We start from the raw sequence: 16989 nt of genomic DNA on the forward strand, positions 1-16989 counted from the left end.
TTAACTGTGCTGTGACCCACCTTGTGCCACAAGGAGAGGCAGGTAAGAAATAAAATTATTATCATCATCATGTGCACCCCCTTCAAATGCTCATGCTGATGAGTTTGAAATCAATGGAGATCTATTTTTATTGCCCTAGGCTGGCCATGTGGCCATTCGCCACCATTGTTTCTTCTGCCTTTTTCTTCCTTCCAGTGAGGATCCACATTTTGCCTCTCACATTTTGCTTCTCTCTTTAGGCAAAATGTAGCTGTGTTGATTTTTTTTTTTTACCTTTTTACCCTTCTACCTTTCTTAGAAGATGAGCCTTAGTACGCTAGTTCGCTCCAAGACCTTTTTTTATCAAGAATGTATTTCTTTTACTTCAATAAATATTTTTGAAACTAAAGTTCTGACTCTGCCATCCTGTTCCATTCTATGGAGAGAAAGCTTATCCTAGCTCACCACACATACATTTCTGCTGGTAACGAAGTTTGCTTCTGGTACTCTATTTATGATGGAAGCACCCCAATTGAGGGTTATTTTTGAACCTAACAGCTCAGATACCCCAGCAGGGGGAACTTACTTTTTTATCAATGATTTTATAGTATTTTTAATTTGCATTGTTAACCACAGCGAGTTCCATTACTGGAAGAAAGAGAGGATATAAATGAATAAAATACAAAAGGAGACTCCAGATATTGATGGTCAATCCCTACTTGAGCATATTTTTGTACTGTCAGCATTTGTTCTATATCAAGCTTCAATTAAAGAAGTTTCACATAAAACAGATAATCAAACACATATCTCTGCATCCATAATTTTCTTACACACCAGAGTCAACCACAAATTACCTGTGTATAAGAAATTATTTTGGGGTGTGGTAGTCCTAAACTATAAACTAAGTACATGGGAGCTATGATTTTTCCCATTTATACAAAAAATAAATATCCTACTATAGTTTTTTTTGTCACAATATGCATCTTAACATCCAAGAATATATTTAAGAGTAAAACTAATCTTGTCTGCATTGCTATAAATCTGGCCAAGGATATTGTTACCAAGATTGAAATCCAAACCCACCAGATTGCTAGGAAGTGAGCCGAGAGTAGAATAATGATTGCAAAATTGCCAAGTTTGGCAGCAACACAGCAACAAAACAGCTTCACAACAACATGAACAAATGCTTTTATGTCATTGTTTTATATTTTGGGGATATGTCAAAAATGTCAACTAGTTAGGAAAATCGTTTGCCTTGAGAGTAAAATATACCTTTTATTAAAGATCAAAGTCCTTGAATTCACGACTTCTTTTCTTCAACAAAAAAGAGATTCAGTTTTTTAAGACAGCAAGCCATACTCCATAACACATTAAAATGACAAGCAATCGCTAAGAAGCCAATTCGATACACCAGCTATTTCTACCAATTTAAGAAGAAAGCTCAGAATCATACAAACAAGATTTGGTTCCCAAGAACTGGGCTGCCATTTGATCAAGTTCCCCAACATAAATAAGCATGTAGTGTTTACGATTTGAAAAGCAGGCAGCATTAACTATGTGTTGCCAAGGCAGTCAGGCACAAACATTCTGCATCTAGGAACATGAACAAGGAGCATATAACTCAGATGGCATAAATGAAGCCAAACAACTGTAATCTGAGAAATTGTTACTGTATATGATTACTATATCTGACTTCACAATATAAACCCAAAGAAAGTAGTTACCTTTAACTAATATACTTAAAGGCAGGAAAACCTGGCATATGACTCCCAACCTGCATTTTCATACAATAAACAGAACCTGAAGCATGATTTGCTAACATTGTAAATATAAAATACTAGCAGACTCCTTGCAAATTTTCCATACGCAGGCTAAGACTTCTTAGTTATTTCAGCAGGACTTTAAAGGTGGGTTGCTCAAGATGAGACATACATTTTTGTGCTATACTTCCTCTGCTTTATTTTTGGTTTTTAATAGTCATATTTTAAAGTGCTTTTAATTTTATGGTTAGTTTTACATTTGAAATTTCATATTTGGTATCTTTTTTAATTTGCTATTTCTCTTTTATTGATTATAAGACACCTTGTGCCCCAAACTGGGAAGATGGCAGAGTGCATGGTTATACGCATATGTGTGTGGGCGGGGAGGGAATGGATGGATGGATGAATAGACAGACTGACTGATTGATGGTTGGAAATAGCAACCTTCTCAAGTCTCCACTAGTTATTTCTTATGTACATAATTGCTTACTGTATTGTATATGTGTACCTTAACTCTTTGTGGTGGGAGGGGATGCAGATCATGTGATCAGGTCTGGGCTTGTTCAGGACTCAGACTCCATTTTAGAACATTACAGTTTGGACTTCAGTAGGCATAGTTCAGCTTTGAGACTTCAGTAGAAACAGATGTATGCTATAAGAAGTTAGTTGAAACAGACTTCAGAGACTCTATTAGACTCTCAGAATAGAGAGATGCTTTGGACTTTGGACTAATAAGATTCTAAGAAATATATCCTGTGTTACCTACACAGAGAAACTACTTCAAATCGTATTTGTAACTGGATTAATAAGCAAAGGATCTGTATGCTGAATACATGAAGTCTGTGAGTAAACCAACTCTGCTACTTTTAAAGAAGGCAAATATATTTTAAGGGAGAGCAGATGTTTTAGGGCAACTAAAAAAGAACACTTCTGAAACTCTGCTCTGTGTGTGTGTGTATGAATGCCGAGGAATGCCATTTTCCCAATAGGTTATGACTCGGGTTACACTTTTTACCAAGAGGTTGTGGCATCATTTTTCAAAAGGTTGTGATTTCTAACTTTTCTAAAGATCATAAAATCTCCAAAAGGTTCTGGAGATTTCCATTTTCCAAAATAGATAGATAAATAGATAGATAGATGATAAACATTGAGATGATTCAATTTCATTTTTCTGAAACATTTTTACCAAACTGGATATATGTAAATTGCTGGGTGGATACTTGGCCTTAATTAACGTATCCAATATCAAGGGAACTTTAGATGCACCTAAAGCTACAGAGCCTAAGCTGAATTATAATAATTGTAAAAAAAAATCAATGAAGCTAATAGAGGTAGTTTTAACTGCTCCAACAAAATTGGAAAAGATAAAAAAAATTCAAATGAGTATATTATATTTGCCACACAGTTCTGACTATTGAAATTGTTGGCAAAACACTACCATTGTCCACTTAAACAGAGGTGCAAAAAATTAAGGCTGACCATGTGGCTTTACTCACTTTAAAAGGGTATGTCCAAAATTCAATGCAAGATAATAGATATGCCAGTGGTAAGACTCAGAATCTGAACCCTCCATCTTTGATCGGAATTTGTATTCTTTTTACTGAATTTCTAAGAGAAAACAAGCCCCCCTTACCCGCCAAAAAATACAGGGGTTGCACTGGGATTATGATTTGCATATTTTTAAAATTTTTGAGAAAAACAATTTGTGTGTACAACTTGCCTATTAAGTATCCAAGATTATTCAAAGTTATCAAAATTAAACAGCACATTAAATTACATAAAAGGCAGTTAGGCATTTAATATCAATATATTATTTCAATTCCTTCATGAATAAAACTCTAATCTCAGTTGATTAATTATAACTATATTTATGTATAAAAACACTAAATGTCTTTAAATTTATTAGTTTTAATTAATGAATATTATTAACTTTTATTATCTAATAATTAACCTTAATTATTGACTACTGATACTAAACTAAAAATTTAGAAACCAAATTATGATATTGTTAATACTAATTTTATTACATTTAGGTCCTCTGCTTTTGACTATAATCTCTTTAAAAAAAAATTAAAATCAATTTTAAAATAAACGGCAATACCATAAAAATTGGGAGAAGATGCAAAACCAGGCTTATGGCGATTCCATGTAACATATTTTACTCAGAGTCACTGGAAGATACAATCAGCACTTTGAGCCTTGAAAAGAACCAGGAATCCATCAGTAAGAACGGCATCATCTAGGTGTAAAACCACTATAATACCACATTCCAATCAATACTATTGCCCAACAATTTGCAGCCAAAGTAATTGTACATTTACCCTGGGAAATAATCTGACATGCAATATAAAATTACTTTGACAGGGATGTTACTTAAGGGCTCCTTTTTTTGTCAGCTATAAAACACCCACTGGTGTACCAAAAAAGAGCCAGGGTATGGCAAAGGCCTTTCCCAGTGGGCAGATACCAAAGCAGCCATCTAATGATGAGGTCTTGTTACGCTAAATGGTACTTCATATTTGCCAAATAATCTCACAGGGAAGGCTACAGACTGGGACCATGAGAGAGCTTAAGTTTCCCTAGTTCTCTGCACTAATGGCTATACGATGGGCAAGCAGTTTGCTTACCATCTGGATTTTCCCCTCCTCTTTCACAGCCACCTTGCTGAAAGAATGAAACAAGGAGAGGAAGAAATCAAAGCAGCCCCACTAAGTGGAAGCGGACAAGGCAACTGGCAAGACATATTAGGTTGATAGTACAGAAAAGGAAGCCTGGGTGACCAAAACAGCTAGTAGAAAAAAATAAAACACTAACTGTCCACAGACTCCCATCTCTGGAGGCCTCCAACTCAATATGTAGTATTCCATGTGACATTCTCATGAGTGACACTTCCTTATACCTAAGCTTTGATTTTATTTGAACTCCGGGTCCAACTGGAAACTGTAGATTACTTCCAGGTTAAGTAGATTTATTTCCATATATTTTGTTCTGTAACTATTATTTATTATTATTTATATCCAACATTTATACCCCATCCTTCTCAACCCCCAAGGGGGGACTCAGGGCGGCTTACAATGGCAGCAATTTGATGCCAACAACATACAAACACAATTACATATAGCATTACACAATAAGTAAAAACATCAAGTTAAAACCATTTAAAACATTATTCACCATATGTCCATATCCAAATCTGATCCAACAACTACATTCTCTCACCCTCTTTCTTCCTCACAGTTATGAATAAATCCTCTCCAATTTTGGAGCCTGATGGTTTAGTTGGAAACACTCTAAAGTAACTCTCCCAACAGTTTGAATATGACTAAAATATTCCAGGCTATATCAGGCATGGACAAACTTCAGCCCTTTAGGTGTTTTGAACTTTCACAATTCCTAACAGCCTATCGGCTGTTAAGAAATGTGATAGTTGAAGTCCAAAACACCTGGAATCCACGAATAAGCAGAAGACTTTTCTTTTTGTGGGATGATGGGCCAATATTTATTTTGAACAGAAACAATCCCTCCGTATAGCATCAAATCCTACTCTAGAAGGTCCCCGAATTTGAGGAATAGATTTCTGAGAAGGAGAATTTGAGGATGAGTTGTGGAGGGACCAAAAGGGTTAAGATGCCAAAGACTACGTAGATGCAGAAAACACCATTCAGCTCTTTAGATGTCAGAAAGAGTTTGCTTATTCAAACTCCTAGAAGTCACTACACATTCTTGTTAATCTGCATTTTAAAAGGAGTGGGCAAAATACAGACCCCTGCTGATACCTTTGGAATCCTTGACCACCCTTTTCCTGGACATTAAAAGAGGAATTAATTCCCTCTTAAGGAACAGTTACTCACTTTTAAAATAGGGAGCAGGGCTCTCTGCATGTTAAAAAAAGTGGTCCAAAATTAGAAGTGGATTATACATTTGTTGTTGTGTTTGGGTGACTTCAAGTTGTTTCCGAATTAGGGTGACCTTAAGGCAAACCTATAATTCACTCTAAATAAATCTTGGCAAGATTTATTCAGAGGAGACTGATCACTGCTTACTTTGGAGGCCGAAAGAATATGTCTTGCCTAAGGCCACCCAATGAGTTTCCAAAACTGAACAAGATTTGAATCCTGGTCTTCTGGAGGTCTAGACCAATATTCAAATACCTACACCATTCTGGTCCAGAGAGTACTAAAGGCAAATAAAGTGCATCTCTCTGATCCAGCATAAACTACATTATTGTCTTAAGGAAAAATGTTACAGCACTGCTGACCTGAGCATTAAATGGTTTGGGTCCTGCCTGTCTTCGTGACCCCCCCCCCCCCCCATGAACCAGCACAGGTTCTAAGATCTGCCAGGGAGAACCTCCTCTTGGTCCCACTACCATCACAAGTGTGGTTGGTGGGGATGAGGGAGAGGGCCTTCTCGGTGATGCCCCCCCCCCAGCTTTGGAATGCCCTCCCCAGGGAGATTAGGCAGGCCCCCACACTGTCCTCCTTCTGTAGGGACCTGAAGATCTGGCTGTTCAAACAAGCTTTTAAAAATGCCTAGTTGTTCTACGCAATAGTTATGCAGCCTTGCACTTCATCCCATGCCCTCGTTCCATGGGTACAGCTCTGCACTTAACCTATTCCTTTGTCCTATTGTTTACAGCCTGGCCACATTTACAGTAGTTTACCACAATTGGTTGATGAGAACTGTTTTAACTGAGTCTTCAATTGTTATTTTATATGTCTATATGTTTTATTCAGTTGTATTTTATACTTCACTTTATTTTATGTTTTGTTTTTAGACACCTTGTGCGGTATGTCCCTTTGGGGAGATGGTGGTGGAATACAAGAATAAAGTTGTTGTTATTGTTGTTGTTGTTATTCCATACAAGTTTACTTAGAAGTCGCTCCAATATATTTCAGCGTGTGTAACCTCAGTTGTTCAGTCATAGCTTCCTGAAAGTATGCTAGATGTTTAAAGAATTAAATAATGTCAGGCTTTAAAATGTTTGCTCATTTTGGTTTAAATAAATCCTGTTGTTGTATATGCCTTCAAGTCAATTTCAACTTATTGCAACCTTATTCTAGGGTTTTTCTTGGCAAGATTTATTCAGAGAGAAATTGGCTTCTTCTAAGAATGAGTGTAATTTGCCCAGTCACTAAGTGCATTTCCACTGCTGAGAAGGGACTCAAGTTTCCCAGAGTTCTAGTCAAATATTCAAACTGATACGCCATGCTGGCTCTCTCTTAGATAAGTCCTCATAAGGCAAATTTAATGTAATATCATATTTGTATGGTGCTTCTAAATGCAAACGCCTCAAAGCAGATGAAACTAATTAAAAGCATTTGACACATAGGTAAGTATAATAACATTAAAACATTATCTCATCCCAAGAGGTGCATCAATGCTGTTGCCCAGCACATCCTATTATCAAAGAGTGGTTACAACAGTTCCACCTCATGTGGCAAGTTAACCAATACATTTTGGAATGAGTGCCGTTCAAGACCCACATTGGGGCGGGGGGGGGGGGGGCAAAATGTCTTCACATTCTAATCCATCTAACGACAAAATAAAATGATATCTTATGGAGGGGGCACTCCTCCAAGAGTATTAATTTCTGAAGAATCTGCTTTTTTCGCCGTTAATAATTAAACCATTTATTAGTATGACTAATGCATTGAGGTTTGTATGTTTGTATTGTAACAACTTACCTGATTGTGATTTGTTAAGAAGAAATACTTATTACCCACCCCCACCCACCCCGACTAAAAAATAAAATCTTACCAAACGCTTGGAAAATTCTTTATTTTCTGAAAGGAATCCATATCCTGGGTGGACCTTTTTAAAAAAGTAAAAAATAGATTTTATGAATTAAGACATCTGTGATCATGATACAGACAATATTCCTATAGTAATTAAAATATAAGATAAAATTTCAATACTACTTCATTATGTAAGTACATAGATTTTGCTGAATCCCGTAGCACTGCTCTAAAGATTATGTGATTTAAAATTGTTGTTTTATTGTGATGTTTTTAACTGGCTGGTTTTAATGCTTGAATGTTTTTTGGTTATTTATCGATTATTTGTGCACATGCGCCATCGAATTATTGCCTTTGTAAGGCTGCCCTGAGTCCCCTTCAGGTTGAGACGGGTGGGATATAAGTGTGGCAAATAAATAAATAAATAAATAAATAAAATGATTGTGTGTCACTGAATCAACATTTGCTAAAGTAGAAACAGAGCTTGGAGAGCTAATACTTTTTTGAAAAAAAATTACTGTAATGAGTAATCATCCACAAAAAGTCATAAATGTTGTGATTAAAACACTTGTTTACTGTTGCTCTGACATCATGAAAATAATTACTTTTAGCTACTTTTTAAAAACTGAATACAAAGAATGATGTATTATGTGTTTTATTCATCTATATTTTAGCAAGGGTAGACTTTAAGACTATATAAATTAAAAAGTTACAGATATACACTATTGCAAAAGGGGCACCATTATCTCTTATTAAGTTACAGACCACTGTCAGTTGTTAGATGTTTGTTTTATATTGTATTATGTGTGGTTGCTTTTATACTACTTGAAATTGTTTTTATGAATTTTGCTGTGTTATATTTTAACTATGTTGAATGCGGGCTCATCCCCATGTAAGCCACCCCTAGTCCCTTCAGGGAGATGGAGGCAGGGTACAAAAAAAAGTTGTTGTTGTTGTTTTTGTTTTTGTTGTTGTTATTACAGTCTTAATATAGCTCAGATATACCTGTGTTTTGGATGGAGAATTATTACAAATAACTAATCATTTTTAACTAAATACTTCCAAGCTCTGAAGAGCAATAAGTACATTTTGATTGAAGTAAGTTTTCTTTCCAGTCTCAGTTTTACAGAATTCTGTGCAACTAAAATGTTTACAGTAACAACATAAAAATTACTTCACCTGTTTTCCAATTCTTTGCTAAAACATGTAGCTTGTTTAATTTTTAAAAAAATCTTACCCTCTAAGAGGTTACTACATATCAAAAAATACAAATAAGTCAGTGCCACCGCCAATATTATCAAATGAATATCCCATTCTACATACTAATGTTTTTTTAAAAAACAAGCTTAAACACAAAACCTATCTTGTATTCTCTTGAATTAATGCATTGTATACAGACTAACCAGGGTAGGAAGCCCAGTCTGAGACATACAAAGAGATGGGCATTTGATTTCTTTTCCACCTCTTCTTTTCAGTTTTACTTCTATTCAAACCAAAGAACTATGGAGGCTGTTCTTGCATTTCTCTCAGGATTAGCCTCTTTCTCCCAGACTGTCCTTTTTCCAAGCATCATACTCTTCTCCTGAACATCCATTGCTGATTTTCTGAGTTAGCAACGTTATCATGTCCACATGTAACAGGACTGCTACAAATCCCACATCAAGTGGAACAAAATATAAAACCCGAACACCAAAGGATACAAAGCCATATGCCCCAAAACCAAAATAATACATTGCATTTTGCAATTCCCTTTGCTACAGACAGGATGGTATATAATTACAGCAAACAGTAATGTGGGAGAGCATTGGTTTCATAATTTATAATCGCATGTAAACTCACAACTAAGCAATATACATGGCAGAGTAAAGATGAAAGCCCAAGCTATTTCTATCCCCATTATGCCTTCTTAACTAACAATGTAAACATCTGCAGTGTCTGTTAGCTAATTAATGTTCTTTGCCATTTTTCTTTCCCCTTCCCCCTCCCTTTCCAAATGCACCATACTGAAACATTTATTTCAAAAGAAATGATAATGCTAATTGAGACACTCCAGGGTAATTGCTGGCAATGGCCGACTCCCATCCATCGAATTTAAAGATTTTTTTTTTCATTCAGCAGATCTGAGGACCACGACTGCATTCACTGGAGCAATAAGAAGTATTCTTTCTATCATTTTTCTAAAATACCAATCATTTTTGTGAAAGTTTGAATCTCTGGTCTAAATCAAGGGAGAAAAGGCAAGAGAAGAGAAAGGCTTGCTCACAGTCATCTAGCCTTAATGCATTTTGTCAGCAACATAAAACCCTGGAAAATAATTCCTGGATGCACTATTTCCCTTTATGCGGGGGTATCAACTGTGTGCAAATTTTCACCCATGCCAAATTCAAAATTAAAACAAAATCATCACTATATTATAAAAGACACACAGAAAGAGAGAGTATGGCACAGAAAGGGTTAGTGCTCTAAACTAATTGGGATTTTTTTTCCCCCCAGCAAATTTGGAAATGAACTGAAGCTGCTCCCTGGTGTGAAAGCTGAATCCAGCAGCCACCTGCAGGATCAGCGGCCGGCACTGCCAGATGCTACAAAAGCCTTTGATTTCCAGTAGCGATTTCGGCCACATTTAACTCATGTGACATGAACTAAACTGGAATAGCATATTCAATCATTCTCCCCCTCGCTTTCTTTTTTTTTTTAATCTTTAAATACAAACTCAAGCTTCTTTGCTTTCTATATATGAAACAGCTGCAGAGGAGAGACTCATTCAGACTCACAGCTTGGGCCCGGGTTTTTTTAATGGCTTCCATGATAGCATCCATGTTGAGGTAGCTTTTACTAGTGGGAGCTGGGCCAACACAGACTGCTTCATCCGCCATTTTCACATGGACCTGAAAAGACAAAATGTCTACATTTTAATGCACATGCGCCAGCAAATCCGTTCCCCCATCCCTTAACTATGCATGGAAGAGTATATGCATGTATATTATTGTATACATATGAAAAATAAACACAAAGACAGAGAATTCACATTTACACTCACAATAAGAGGCAGAAGAGCGGAGAAGGAATATCAATAATGAACAGATATACGTTGGTACATGCAGGGATCTGTGACATCAAATTTCATTTTAGACCAAGTGTGGTTTGCATTTAAACAAATACTACAAAGACATATAAATTCAAACATGCTACACAGACCATCTATATGGAAATCTAAAGCCTAAAACTACTACGTTAAATGTAACAGGGCCAGCTAATATCTTGCTACTTAACAACAAACATTTGCGGCCAGTTCCATCTAAGCAGGCTCCCCGGGAAGTTGGTGATAATTAGAGTGAATTGAATGAAGGGATGCAGTGAGTGTCCCTGCACAGCATCAGGTCAGCACCATGCACAAATTAAAGCCTATGACTAAAGAGTTCAATATCACTACACGTGAACCAGAAAATCTTGAGAATTATTTAAGCAGGCTTAGGTTCCCCAAATCATTCTTATCCTTATTCACATGGACAATTGTCAAAAACACTTTTTATAGCAAGGCTGAGCTATACGCGACAGCCAGGGAAGTCTGCCACAATTGAGAATTTTCTGAAGGGGAGGTCTTCTAGAGCAGGCAGCTATAAGAGCTAGTCTCTGGCAATAGTTTGAGGACGCTTAGCTAATCTTTTTAAAAGACACACACAAAACCCTGCTTAGGAAGCATCTGTCATTTTAATAATTAGGAACGGAAGGAAGCCGTGTGTTTTATTCAGTGTATACTATTTAATAATATTTGTCTAGACATATACAGTCAGGCATCTGCAACACAGTTCTATTCTTTCCTTACAATAGTACTCCAAGGTAAACTAAATAAAACAAAATAATTGCAGAAAAAAAGACAGTTAGTGCTAACCTCTTGTTAAGACTAAAAATATCTATGGCTCTCTCAGGTAGAAATAAATTTGATTTTCACAAGATCAGGGAGGTATGTAAGAACTGGGGCAAGGGGGGAGAATTAAGCTCTAAAGCGATAAGCTTTGAGCTTTTAAAAAAATCAGACAAAAATATAGCCACTGAATTTCTATTATATACTGTTTAAGCCTACTTTTCTCCCCATTCTAGATGTCAAAAACAGCTTAGAAATATATCTGCCCACCATGCAACATATTAGAAACATTTCTGAAATCATTAATGCATTAAGAGTAAATTAAATGTATATTTTAATACACACACACACACCACCTGACAACAGGTCAAGTATCTTCAAACCTCAAATGCAGAAAAATAGCCAAGTTCAAAGATATGAATAAATACCATGACTTAAAATTTTACCATGACTCCCTTGAAAATTAGTGTGAGTTCACCTGTTGTGAGTGTTATATAGGCATTCTGCCTGTGTATGTGTGCACAAGCAATTCTAAATTCAACTAACATTTCTGTAATCATCTTCATCTCAGATACAAGAAGTGCCAGAGCGGCATTTCAACTGTGTATCTCACAATTCTTGCAAGAAATACTCTCATAACAATTGTTATATATATGGACCTCAGGCAATAGATGGATTCAGTCAATTCAGACAACTCCAAGTGGTTAAAATTTTAACTTCCAACATACAAATCAGTCTGCCTAATAACATATTAACCCATCCTACTGATGGAACTGCCATATTAAAAAGCAATAGAAATACAAGAGCACAGTACGCAGTCAAGTTTGCCAAAAGTAGTCTTTTGGAGTCTGACAAAAGTATTATTAGGGATGTTGTTAAATGTAAGGATACCAAAAATTGCAATCCACTTTTTCCCATCATGTGTTAAATCTGCCGCAACCTGTGTACTATTTATTGTTAGTTTCCCAACTTCCCTTATGCAACCACCTTCCTAAATTATGAATCCCTCTCTCAGCTCCACTTGGATGCATGTGGGTGGGTGGTTAGTTCCTCAAAAAGCAAACATTCATTTATATCAAGCTTGAAGGGTTTTATTACACATGTGCACACTACACAAAAAATCCAGTTTTTTTACAAAATGCACACATAAAACAGATTCAGCTATATTTAAAATTAAGTTAACATGTTGAACTAGGATTCCAAAGGCGTCTGAATGCCTTCCATTCCATAAACTGGGTTCAGCAATCAACATACAACCTCTCTTGCATACCGACAGTTGATTTTCCCTCAGTTGGGACAGCAAGAAATGCTTCAGAAGCTGAATGACACTCAAGCAAGTTTGTACAGTAATTCTTCATTAAAAAAATTCTATTTCAAACTTCCAGAGCATTTAAGGGCATGAAAGATGGCAAGAGCTGTTTGGCAGTGGAATATACTGCCTCAGAGGAGAGTGGTACCTCCTTTTATGGGTGTTTTAAGGAGAGGCTGGATGGCCATCTGTCAAAGGTGTTTTGATTCTGTGCTCATGCATGGCAGGGAACTGGATAGAATGGCCTTTGGGGTCTCTTCCAACTCTATGATTCTATGCCAAAACCAACACTTCAATACAATGAATAGAAACTGTGTTAATATGATCCATGGTCAGATCTGGCTCCTTCAGAGATACATGACAATTGAGCTGGCTGAAGGTACTCAGTTTCTAATGAGTATCCAGGAATTCTCTTGAACTATGTAAGAGCAATGTAACTTCATCCAGACAAAGCTAAATAATTCATCCAAGATTACCAGAACTCTCCCAAATCAACCACACTTCCATTTCATCTGCATTAAATTTCTGTTTATCCTCATCCATTCATTAATGTTTCCAAGATGTGTCCAAGATTAGAATGAATTTCAAACTATAAAATTATTATTCCATCTGATAGACCGAAAGTGAAAACAATACCAGAAAAACTCTGATGGCATGAAACCACGTTAAGTGAACACACACAAGCATATGCACACATGGTAAATGCTTCAGTTGGAAAACTTGGATATAGGAGAAAACACTGAGAATGTATCTGGCACACAAAATTCATACAGTACACAATATTAAATGAGAAGTCAAATGACATAGTAAAATCTGCTTTATAGACTTGGCAAATTTCTATTTCAAATGTTTTCCAGAGACTATGTTTCCCAATTAAAAGAATGATCACTTTAAAAGAAATCAGGAAGAATGGAACAAGCCAAATCATTTAAAAATTCAATATAAAATGGATCTACCTTTTCACCATTTTAATCTACTTTAAGAAGACTAAAAATCAAAGCATTATTCTGTGCTATATTGGCTTTAAATCTGCAGCAGAAAAGGGAGGATGACAGAAAGAATATACTGATAGATAACACCTTTACATTTTGGCATACTTGTCAAGTCCAAATAAGAGATGCTCTAGCTCAAATGCAGTTTTATGTGCTTTGGAATTTCTGGTGTGAGAGAATTGGCCATCTGCAAGGACGTTACCCAGGTGACACCTCGATGTTTTACCATCCTGTGGGAGGCTTCTCTCACGTCTCTGCATGAGAAACTGGAGCTGATAGTCGGGAGCTCACCCCGCTCCCTGGATTCAAACTGCCAACCTTTTGGTCAGCAGTTCTGCTGGCACAAGGGCTTAACCCACTGCGCCACTGGGGGCTCCATCATGAACCAGTCACTCAACCCAATAAAATAGTTATTGTAATAGATGACACAGGGAAGATGAAAACTATGTACCTCACCTTCACTTTATTGGACATAAGGTAGGATTTAAATGTATCTAATAAATAAATTGACAACCAATTCAACATGGAGAGATTGTGAAATTTGGACTCGAAATACAGTTTGAGGGCTGTATTTGCTAATCTGTTTCAGAGATCTACAAAATCATGAAAACTTTACCACAATTAGATCCTAAGGGAATTGATACAATTACTGTCACACATGGTTGTCAAGGCAAGCCAGCATCAACTGGATATACTTTCATTTTCTTGATTTTTAAAGATGTGAACTGCATTGATGCAAGCAAAGTGATTGTGGAGACAATAAATTAACTAAACACCTATTTCAAAATACTGTATACGCTCTACAAACCCACCATATACTCTATAAAAATGTCTCTGGAAAATGCAACAAATGTTTTCCAACCCCCAGATATTCTTGTTTCCTTTCTACCTTGTCACAATAAATGACAAATGGAACAAAATCTGATCAGCTGCTTACATCAGTTGTCAGAACCAGCCACCTGCACTGTTTTTATAGATCCCCTTCTGCACATTAAATAGGTCAAAATGTTTTCCCTTCAACAGATACCACTTACCTGAACGCTATGTCCAATTAAAAGCGCACACACAGCATAGTACACAGATCTCTCAGTAGCAATGTGTGCCTAAGACCATTCACTGTCTCGGCTTTTCAGAATAGGTCAACCTTCGCATCTTCAGGCATTAACGGACAAATTCATAAAACTCTCTCCCTCCCTCAATTTATCTTCCAAAATAAAATGTGTTGTTGCTATATGAATTATACATACAGCCAGTTCTGAGCATTAGCTTGGATCTTAAACATTTACACAAAGCAACCTATTCAAACTAGCCATCCTCTTTTTTTAAAGCTTGCGTCAATATTACAGAGCAATGAACAGAGTTTCAGTGTAAAGTGGATTCACTCAATTGACCCAAACAGCATAATACAGCTCAGCAAGACAAACTACAATTAGCTTGTCCCATAAAATGAGGGTAATGAGTAAATCCTTTGTAAGGTTGCTTCTCACACTCTCACACACAAAGGCATGGCAAAGTCCTGAATTAAAAATCAATTGAATGCAAATTAGCTTTGAATCTACTGTTTCAGCTGTTAAGTGAAGAAGGAGGTACATTGCCAAGCCTTGTACAAGAAATCTAACTATATTTAGGCAGGGAAGGAACAGTACTATAGAATATGGAGATCAACAGCCCTAGCTAAATGTGTAGGCTCTGAAACACAGTCTCATGCATGCTAGTGTGCATGTGTTTGTGCACCTGCTTCCAAGTCGCCTGTTGATGTATGGCATCCCTGTGAATTTCACTGGGTTTTCTTGGGCAAGAAATATTTAATGGCAGATTCTGCTAGTTCCTTCTTCTGAAATATAGCATCTGGCATTGATTAGTGGTATCCCATTTAAGTGCCAACCAGGGCTAACTCTGCTTAGGTTCCAAGATCAAATAGGATCTGATTCCTTTAGGATTTACCCATACCAAAACAGGAGCTCAATCCCGACATGTTGCTTTGAGAAAAGCTAAGTCATGAAGGCAGATTAATATTACAAAATCAGGAAGTGCACAGAATAATTGGGAAGGGGAGAAATAGATAAGGAATTTATTAAGATGCAGAAACATCTTTTTTCTTATTTGTGTTTTGAAATAATAAAAGGGCTATTTATAAATGAAGGTGAGATGACATAGAAGCATTTCTGTAGCTCTACAATAGAGGTTTTCAAACTATAGGCCATGAGCTTCCCTTTTGGAGCCTGTGGAACACTGGCAGTGCAGGCAAGCTATTTTGGCATCAGAGCCACTGTTTTGGCATCACAGTCATAAACAATAATTGGACCTTCATTCAAGAATATCTAGCAATAGCAGAAAGTGGATTCCATGTCTATGAGACAACAAATCCATTCCAGGTTATCATCTGAATTCTAAAGGATCTATCCATGGTGCTGAACATATTTAATCGCTAGGATCAAAATCTTGGATAGATCTTTTGACTAAAACTCAAAACACAGTAAAATAAAAGTAACAAGTTAGACTGCCAATACAGCCAACAACTTTCAGATGATCTACAAAGAAAGGAAAAGCTGCTTCTTTATAAACTGAGAACAGAGCTTTGCCCCCTCTCTGAAATACAAGACATCACTATTTTATTCACTTTAGAAACAACAACAAAAATCTAAGATGCCATTTTTTGTTTAGTTACAGAAATCTCCAAAGCTTGAAGCTAAAACAATTATTTCCATGAGACAAACCTATTATTTATAATGCAATAAACCTATGACTGAAAATATCAATTTAAGATCTGGCATCCAAAGAGAGAGCAAAGAGACCATGGGTCACATCACTTCCAGATGTAATGAACAATGCACTCATGAAAATTTGAGGCCAGATGTGGCCAGATGTTAACCTGTCATTTTGATGTTGAGGTCCTAATGGTTTGGGGTAAACACAGAGCAATGGATTCAAATTGCAGGAAAGAAGGTTCTGTCTAAACATTAGGGAGACTTTCCTGACAGTAAGAGCTGTTCAGCAGTGGGATATGCTGCTTTGGAGTGTGGTCTCCTTTTCTGGAAATTTTTAAACAGAGACTGAATGGCCATCTACCAGGAGTGCTTTCATTGTATTTTCCTGCATAGGGGGTTGGACTACATGATCCTTGTGTTCTCTTTCAATTCTGTGGTTCACTTAGGACTTTATGGTAATAGACATTAACGTGATTTCTGCTTAAATATCTACTGAACTGCAGTCAAATAACAGATTAATATACCCCAGGAAGCATATTCTAATTAACACATGTCTGTTCCAACTTCAGGTGCAATAACAGAACCAGACATTTTGGAACATTTTTCAAAGTCACCCCTCATACTGTATTCCACAAAAA

At 36.6% G+C, this 16989-nt stretch overlaps 1 protein-coding gene across 1 annotated transcript in view; it reads right to left on the minus strand.

Moving 5' to 3' along the window:
* Positions 1-16989, minus strand: part of PCCA (propionyl-CoA carboxylase subunit alpha) — a 273331-nt gene that overhangs the window by 208999 nt on the left and 47343 nt on the right. Inside the window, exons 5-6 of the mRNA XM_060769564.2 lie at positions 10252-10365; positions 7500-7553 (exon numbers count right to left, since the gene is read on the minus strand). Coding sequence (XP_060625547.2) covers positions 7500-7553; positions 10252-10365 — 168 coding nt within the window. The remainder of the gene's footprint in view (positions 1-7499; positions 7554-10251; positions 10366-16989) is intronic.

This window comes from Anolis sagrei, chromosome 3, assembly GCF_037176765.1.
Source record: "Anolis sagrei isolate rAnoSag1 chromosome 3, rAnoSag1.mat, whole genome shotgun sequence".
NCBI classification, from domain to species: domain Eukaryota; kingdom Metazoa; phylum Chordata; class Lepidosauria; order Squamata; family Dactyloidae; genus Anolis; species Anolis sagrei.